Source organism: Scylla paramamosain, chromosome 2 (genome assembly GCF_035594125.1).
Source record: "Scylla paramamosain isolate STU-SP2022 chromosome 2, ASM3559412v1, whole genome shotgun sequence".
NCBI classification, from domain to species: Eukaryota; Metazoa; Arthropoda; class Malacostraca; order Decapoda; family Portunidae; genus Scylla; species Scylla paramamosain.
Window position 1 is genome coordinate 33,466,817 of NC_087152.1, and position 10,000 is coordinate 33,476,816.

General features: G+C 36.9%; 1 protein-coding gene across 1 annotated transcript in view; it reads right to left on the reverse strand.

The window, feature by feature from the left end:
* The window catches only part of LOC135113827 (gonadotropin-releasing hormone receptor-like), a 224,818-nt gene that overhangs the window by 31,534 nt on the left and 183,284 nt on the right, over positions 1 to 10,000 (reverse strand). The window contains 1 exon segment of the mRNA XM_064029453.1: positions 2,915 to 3,098. Coding sequence (XP_063885523.1) covers positions 2,915 to 3,098 — 184 coding nt within the window.

Sequence of the window (10,000 nt, forward strand, 5' to 3'; positions counted from 1 at the left end):
TGTTTTCTCAACATTTTCTATGTGCTTGTTATTCTTTATTCGTTTTGTATTATTTTATATGTATATACTACATGTTCGTTATTATAATCATCATCTTAGTATTTAGGCTTCAAGAAAATTGATACTGTGTGCGGAAAAAAAAGAAAAAAAAAAAGGATGACAAGAAATAGCATGCTTTCCTGGTGATGTAGTGCTTCAGAATCCTCTGAAGTTTATTTGCCCTTTCCTCACTCAGATGTTGTTTTTTTTTTCCCCGAACAGTTAGAGAGTTGATGTGGTGTGGAAAAGACGGATTGTCTTTTTCAGAAAGAGAGGTATAAAGTGTCACGTCGGATGCCACGTGTCTCGCGCAGACATTCGTGGCCAGCGAGCCAGGGAGTCTTCTTCCCACCATTTTTAGTTAAACTTTCAGCCTTCCTTTGTATCACAGCGGAAATTATCTCACCATTATTTTCCGGCCATAGCAAAACTCAATTTACACAATAACACAAAAAGCAATATATATATCTATATATATATATATATATATATATATATATATATATATATATATATATATATATATATATATATATATATATATATATATATATATATATATATATATATATATATATATATATATATATATATATATATATAATCTTATTTATTCATTACCCATCTACTTATTTACATCGATATGTATTTTTTATTTATTTTATTTGTAGACCTGACATGAGGTCTTTTTTCTTCGTTGGCGTTATTTGCAGTTGCTTGTTTTGTTTACTTTTTTCCTTTCTTGTCAACTTTCTTACGTCCAGGCCTGACACGGAAACTCTCCGACCTTAATTTATTGTCGGGTCACTTTGATATATTTTTCTTATTAGATTGAGTTTTTGGCTCAGTCTGCAGACACCCGTTGCTCTTTTCTTTTGAGTTGTCTAACAAAAATATTTGGCCTTCCGCTTGTCAGTCTGTTTTCTAGTTTGAATTTTATGTAAAGTGACCTGCAGCGGTCCTTTGAATTTTTAGTTGTTCATATGGAATTCATTTCAGTTCTGTGCCTAGCACAGGATAAATAAAGTACAGACTAACTATGGAATAACTATCTTTCTGTAGAAGACAAAAATATCTGTCTGTGTTGAGGGACGTGTGTCACTGAAGCGGTCACCTGTTGTCTGTTTTAGCTCCGTCGCTTTACTATTTCTGTGCTAGGTAAGATAATATTATGTGACTGTGTTTATATATATATATATATATATATATATATATATATATATATATATATATATATATATATATATATATATATATATATATATATATATATGTATATATATATATATATATATATATATATATATATATATATATATATATATATATATATATATATATATATATATATATATATATATATATATATATATGAATATTGGCTTTTATGTGTTATTGGGGAGATTGAATGTTGACGCGCCGTAAGTCTGAAGGCAAACATCGAACATGTCAGTATTCTGTCACTGCCATATTATTTTTTGTAAGTTATGTAGACATGTATATACATGAGCTAATAATGTATCAAAGGCATGTACGCAGTATGATGACATCATTATTATTTGGCAGCTGGTTAACGAATACCGGTCTTCTGATCAATATGTTAAGCTTAGACGACAATCTAATAAGTTTTATCCGTATCATCAAGGCTGAGAGAAAAAATCAAGGCAGAGAGAAAAAAATAGGTCACCCTGCCGATGATACGCGAAAAAAAGTCATTAGCATTCTTTTATTTACAAACAAAGCACCAAAACCTTAACTCCTTATTGTTAGTGGGGAAAATTTAAAAAAGTATACGTACATCATGAAAATATACACATGCAAATTCATACTTCATAAAATCCATACTATTTATTAGCCTGTTGCTCTTGGTGATGTGTACCTTTCATGTTACGCAGTGCAGCGGCAAGGTGGCTCTGTGGTAACTATATACAGTGTTCGGCTTGAATGAACACAAGCTGTGAGTTCAACCCTGGCTCACAGCAGTTTCTTGGCCCCTTAGTGACCCCAGCCGGTGACCTAATATGACCTTGCTGTTACGGCGCAATAATTCAATCGGTTTCCAATTTTCATACAGCAGCATCTGTGGACAGGACAGCCCTCCGTCATCATCCGAGGCACTTAACGACACATTGTTCCTCCCCGGTTCATTTATTTGCTGTCCAACTACATGGCTCCAGATTTGTGATGTATTGATATCAGGTTATTAATCTGCTGATATTCTTACTTTTGTTATTATTTTCGGTAGTAGTAGTAGTAGTAGTAGTAGTAGTAGTAGTAGTAGTGGTGGTGGTGGTGGTGGTGGTGGTGGTGGTGGTGGTTGTAATAAAAGTAATGTTAATAATACTCGTATCCTTTGTGTATCATCATAAATCAACCCAAAATATTTTTTTCCATAACGGGGAATCCAAAATGTGCCAAATATTGTTCCGCCGTATTACCATCAATCATCATTTCCCGGCACCATTCCAGTACTCACTCGCCGAGGGGTTTTCTATTAAATATTGAATAACAAGCGCATAATTATTTTCGGGGAGCACCATAATCAGAGCTCAGACTGCGGATGGATCAGGTGGTCGTATATTTTGTGTTGTGAAAAAATAATTGCGCTTGAACACACACACACACACACACACACACACACACACACACACACACACACACACACACACATACACACATAGGGTAATAAATTTGTGGAGTACGTTTCCAGAATTAGAACACAGTTCCAGATAAGATTATGACAAACTTGCATTGAAAGACGCGACACAAAAGGCTTGGTACAATTCTGTGGAAGTGTTATTATATACGAAAACACACACACACACACACACACACACACACACACACACACACACACACACACACACTCACTTACTATGCAGGGTGACGAAGGTTGAAATGTAGGTGAGGAGGAGGATGAGCAAGGGCAGCACAAACATACAGACAAGACTGAACACCGCGTACAGTTTCTCCAGCCACGCCGGCGAGTAAAGGCCGTACGTGACGCACTGGTAGAAGTCCTCAATGAAGGGACCGCGCACCACGTGGAACACCAGCACCTGAGGGAAGAGAGCATGAAGAAATTAGGAAGGACATGAAGAAGGGAAGCAAATTGAATTATGCAATACTGGAATACTGAGGAATTTCCAAGGAGATAGCCAGAAAAATCTTTTAAAAATGTAAGAGACGAAGTTATGAAAATTACTAAGTGGTAAAAAAAAAAAAGTGATACAGATATTAATCCATTACGAAATGTGTAGAAGTTAGTGAACTAAAGGTTAGTGATTATTGTTTAGTACGAGACGAAGAAATTATGGAAGTTGCGAAGAGGGGAGAAATTTCAAAGAGATAAGTAGGTGTGTGTGAAGCGACTAAGAAGAGATTGGTGATACTGAGAATTCATCAAAAGATATGTTGAGATGGTGTAAAGAAGACTAGATAGAGAGACGAAGAAGGGAGAAAAAATAAGACAGTGAATGAAGCAACAGATGGAAAGAAGAATGTAGGCCAGAGAATGCCTGGGCAGAGAATGGGAAAAGTGAAGCAGAAGATAGATAGATATATAGAAAGAGATAGATAGATAGATAGATAGACACACACACACACACACACACACACACACACACACACACACACACACACACACACACAGTTAGAGAGAGAGAGAGAGAGAGAGAGAGAGAGAGAGAGAGAGAGAGAGAGAGAGAGAGAGAGAGAGAGAGAGAGAGAGAGAGAGAGAGAGAAGAGGGAGGGGATAGTTCACGCTGTAGGCCTGCCCGAGTATAACTGAATTTTTTAAACTTTCCGGAAAGAGTTGTTCATGCTTCGGTAGGCATTTATGTATCTTTGACCCACATACATATAATATAAACAGTCCAGCCTTGAAATTATATAAAAGGCGAGTTAGGCTTTTATTTCAAGGTGAGGAAAAAAAAAGAGTGATTGGTTCATAAAGAGTTAAACACAATGCTATTTTCAGTTTTGTGAAATTCACGTTGACTTTTTTTTTAAATGCATGACGTGAGGAGGAGGAAATGAGAAGTTGCGATTTTTTTTATTTTTTTAGAGAGAGAGAGAGAGAGAGAGAGAGAGAGAGAGAGAGAGAGAGAGAGAGAGAGAGAGAGAGAGAGAGAGAGAGAGAGAGATGAAAGGTGATAAACTTTTGTTAGTTTTTATTTCAGACGCATTGGAGGACAGGGAGGTGGAAAGTGAAGGAAAGAGAGGAAATATTGGAGCGTGTGTGTTTGTGGATCTTGTGCTGCGTCAGGAAGACTGAGAAATCAAGAAAGTTTATTGAATCCGAGATGGGAAATAATACATGTTTGTGGACAGTGACGGAAGAAAAATTATATCACATAAAAAGTTATGGATGATTTTATCAATTTGTAATAAAATAAAAGACTGATCAAGATATAGAAAATTTATGCAGTTAAAGAGATAATATATGCTATATAATTTCAACCATAAAGGGAACAAAGAATATAGAAAATATGCAGAGGAACGCTAGTAAATGATAGCGTCACTTTGTATGTGGATAAAACACGCTCAAAAAAAAAAAAAAATAAATAAATAAATAAATAATTAATTAAATAAATAAATAAATAAAATAAATAAATAAAACAAATAATTTTTTTTTTTATGTAGGAAGGATACTGGCCAAGGGCAACAAAAATCCAATAAAAAAATGCCCACTGAAATACCAGTCCCATAAAAGGGTCGAAGCAGTAGTCAAAAATTGATGAATAAGTATCTTGAAACCTCCCTCTTGAAGGAATTCAAGTCATAGGAAGGTGGAAATACAGAAGCAGGCAGGGAGTTCCAGAGTTTACCAGAGAAAGGGATGAATGATTGAGAATACTGGTTAACTCTTGCGTTAGAGAGGTGGACAGAATAGGGGTGAGAGAAAGAAGAAAGTCTTGTGCAGCGAGGCCGCGGGAGGAGGGGAGGCATGCAGTTAGCGAGATCAGAAGAGCAGTTAGCATGAAAATAACGGTAAAAGACAGCTAGAGATGCAACATTGCGGCGGTGAGAGAGAGGCTGAAGACAGTCAGTTAGAGGAGAGGAGTTGATGAGACGAAAAGCTTTTGATTCCACCCTGTCTAGAAGAGTAGTATGAGTGGAATCCCCCCAGACATGTGAAGCATACTCCATACATGGACGGACAAGGCCCTTGTCCGTCCATGTATAAATAAATAAATAAATAAATAAATAAATAAATAAAAATAAAATCCATTATTTTTATACACATCCTCAGAAATCAAATACCCAGAAAGGATTCGTGGGGGACTTGATATTTCCCTCGCGATTGAGGCCAAATCATAAGTACGTTGCTATGCAATAAAGGAGAACAAAGCAGTCTTATTGCCGAGTCTTACGCACACATACACAATCTAAAAGTATACCTAGAAGATACTAGATTGTAGTATGTATAGAAATAAACTGTAGGAATATATTGTGAGAAAAGGAAACGGGAAAAAGGCTGATGTAGCTGGCTGATGGTTGACTTTTCCAGTGGGACTGGTGGAATGGACTAATTGGGACGTTCGCAATGGTCTGAGTTGCCGGTGGTCGCTGGTTGTTTTAATCCTGGACTCCGTGGCGTATATGCTCCTACAGTTATCTGCAGATACATATCGCCTCTCGTGGTACATTTTGATGTACTGTACCTATATGCAACAAAACACTAATCCTAAGTATTTATGCTAACAGTATCCACATGATGCGATGATGTGCTCTACAGAATACTTATTATAAGATACTCGCAAATAGGTTCTCAGTGGTTTCACATTTATTTCTTGTCTCCTGCTACATAGTTGTTTTGAAACATTTTCCACTGGATTCTACAGATATTAATGTTTCATATGGCAAATCGAGCCAGTATTACTTATCATGCAGGGATATTGAGACGGCCGAAACCCTGCCGAGACGAAATGACCGCCCAATGTCAGACACACTGACCTCTCCAAAACAAAACACACACACACACACACACACACTCACACACTCACACACACACACACACACACACACACACACACACACACACACACACACATACACACACATGATAATTAATTCATGGAGTACGTCACCAGAAGTAGAAGGACAGATATGATTCCAATAAGATTATAACAAAAGTATATTAAAAGGCACAACACAAGGGCTTGGTACATTTCCGTGAAAGTATTATAAAGTACGAATACACACACACACACACACACACACACACACACACACACACACACACACACACACACACACACACACACACACACACACACACACACACACAAAGAAAATAAATAAATATATAAATAAAATAAAATAGATAAATAAATAAATAAATAAATAAATAAACGAGGCGGGAGATGCGAGTTGGCAGTGCTGTTGTAAAGCCGTGGTCTATACATGTGTTGTGGTTGATTGCACGAATATATCACGAAAGAACCAAGGTGTGAAAGGACGGGTCTTATTTCCATAGAAGAAAATGGCAACACGGAGAAGACGTTGGGAGCAACAGACAATCTTCACCAGTGTCCTGCTGGGAATCTGCATCAAAACACGGTTATTTCTTTCATATGTGGCAGAATTTATAAAGTTGTAGGATAATTGCATAACTTAAATGGATAAACTAAATTTATATATAGATGAAAAAAAAAGAATATCATTCCTCTCAAGGTAATGATACATCCCAAACCCGAAGTAATATGTATAGTATTTAGCTTATTTTGCCATATTTCTTGCTCTTTGCTCGGTGATGTGACAAAAATGTTCCTAGTGTTTGAATAGTTGGCATGATAACACACACGTTTTTTTTTTTTTTTTTTCTCAGCATACCGAGTTTTTGTGTAAATTAAGTCGGCAGACCATTGTCAACGCCCCAGTTGTGGGGATGGATTCTGGAATGATCCAGAAGTAACGCCCCCATCCATCTGTGGGCAGCTGATTGGTGTTCTAAGAATGTTGGTGCCATTTCCCTAAAGACTTACTTTGAAATATTTTCAGTTATTTTATGTGTTGACCTTGACACGAGCTAATTAGCCATGTGCCATTAGTGGAAAAATATATCAAAGTATTAACCCTTCAGAATTCGTGGAAACAAATAAACATTTACATAAACTCATTCATTTGACTATTGACACGTGCCAGTGGAGAGGTGGACAAAGAGAAAGTAATTTATTTTGCGCAGAGAGAGAGAGAGAGAGAGAGAGAGAGAGAGAGAGAGAGAGAGAGAGAGAGAGAGAGAGAGATTAGTTTGGTGGCAAGTGGGGTGGCGGGAAATAAAGAAAAATGAAAAGTTTGATTTCCGTCGTGTTTCACTCCCTAATCCTTCATTCTCTCTCTCTCTCTCTCTCTCTCTCTCTCTCTCTCTCTCTCTCTCTCTCTCTCTCTCTCTCTCTCTCTCTCTCTCTCTGTATATATATATATATATATATATATATATATATACTCGTATATATATATATATATATATATATATATATATATATATATATATATATATATATATATATATATATATTATATATATATATATATATATATATATATATATATATATATATATATATATATATACATTTGTTCATCTATCAATGCATCTCGCTCACAGCTTATTTTTTTTTCTACTAGTTATGACAGACGTGTGTGTGTGTGTGTGTGTGTGTGTGTTCTCTCCATGAAACATCTACCCTCTTACATGCTGTACAAAAGCTGTATTGAAAGTGAAGTCATTGCCAGTGGAAATGAATATAAAGATTTGTGTTCAGGTAAATATGTCTGAAGATGTATAATGCTTGGCTGTTTGGGAAAAAAAAAATCACAATTCTCTGATGTACGAATAGTCTGGTTGAAGAGCTGCTTAAAGAATATAATTTTTTTTTTCATTGAGTTTTATAAAAACATTCCCATAAGCCATACCAATGTAAAGGATGTACACGTATGTGGAATGTATGTCTCCATGACAGACACTAATCTCTTTTATTCTCTCTGACACGAAAGCAATAGTCATTCCAGGCAAAGTTAGAATAGTACCGTCTTTGGTGGTCCCACTCAGCAGACTTGCCAAAATCCCCTCCAGTCAGATGGTAGAAATCTCTAAACATCCAAGAGCATGGACATGAGAGCAAGTTTTGTCGTTGCTTACACAGGCGCAACAGCTTGGTCTGGTTTGGAACTGAAGATAGAGAGGGCAGAGTCTGACTGACCCTTTTGATCTTCCCACTTCGCCGCTGTTTTGTATCTCTTGCGTTTCACTTTCACTTACGTTTTCATGGTGACTACTATTTTGAATTTGTTAAATGCATTCTTCCCGCTACCTCCCGCTGCTTCGTTGTACCTGACTTTTCATATATTCTCACCCCCATAACATTCATGGTCTCCTCCCCAGATGAAGACTCATGAGTGTTAATGTCGACTTTAAGATTGCAGAAAATAAAAATTTAGTGTCACTAGTAAGAGAGATCGGCATTAAAGTGCAGGTTGCAGCTACATTGTGTTACTGAGACGAGAGGAAAAGTTTGGAGAGAGCACGAGGAGGATCAGCAGCTGGTTCGCACCACACCGTTATAATCAGTCCGTATGTACCACACTGAGAGTGACTTGGCCGTGGCAATAGGTGCCTACTGCCTCCTCAAGATGTCTGTTTCGCAACGAGTCAATCGTGAAAACATCCATTTATTTTTTTTTCCTTAGTTTGGCTTATTTATGATTGAAAAGACGCATGATGAAGTGCAGAGAGAGAGAGAGAGAGAGAGAGAGAGAGAGAGAGAGAGAGAGAGAGAGAGAGAGAGAGAGAGAAAATGTGATAACCAGTCATGAAAATTCGACTGAGGATAACAATGATTCATCTCGTGCATCCATCCTTTCCTTCCTCTTCCTTCTCCTCTTTCAACACACACACACACTCACACACACACACACACACACACACACACACACACACACACACACACACACACACACACACACACACACACACACACACACACACACATACGTGCACACACACACACACACACACACATACACACGCACACACACACACACACACACACACACACACACACACACACACACACACACACACACACACACACAAGCGTGCGCGCGGCGGGGGTGAAGGCGAGCAGGCGCTGTTTCTTTTCCTATTTATAGAGGAGTGAAAATTCTAGAAGACGAGAAAATAAGTACTTGAAAAGAATGACTTATGTAACTCCGTAAATAAGAATTTTGCCAGGTGGAAGAAAGATAAATTGCTGCTCTTCCTGAGAGTGTCTGTGTGTGTGTGTGTGTGTGTGTGTGAGCGTGCAGCCAGTAAAGCAATCCACACCACACAAGCTGTAAAGTGGCCAAGGAAAGGAACACAGTAAAACAATAATGTTGAGTCTTTATTTAAAGTTGAATTGTTTTTATTTCGAAGCGTTCATCGAGTTTAGTTGAAAATAATATTGTTGATTGCTCCATTAATCTTGTATACCGGAAGTAACTGTCAACACGAAGTATCCACTTGTTGCACAAAAAAAAGGAAATATTTTTATTTATTTATTTATTTATTTATTTATTTATTTATTTATTTATTTTTTTTTATCATCGTCATTTGGTAAATTTCTTGAACCAAAAACTTGAACCAAAAACCTTCGAATCCCGCTACTGATGTGTTGAATCGTAATCAGTCCTCAAATAATTGCAGCGTATAATAGTAATAATAATAATAATATTAATATAATAATAATAATAATAATAATAATAATAATAATAATAATAATAATAACAGTAACAGTGATAATAATGATGCATCACCATCACCATCATTGTTCAGTCACTCTTACTGTTTATATCAACAACCCTAGAGATCATAGGTTTCCCAGATTCATTTCGCCTTTCCTTCTCGTGTTCACTTCCAGTCTCTCCCTCCCCTCTCCCTCCCTCCCTAGTCACCTTATTCCCCATCCTTGCTCCC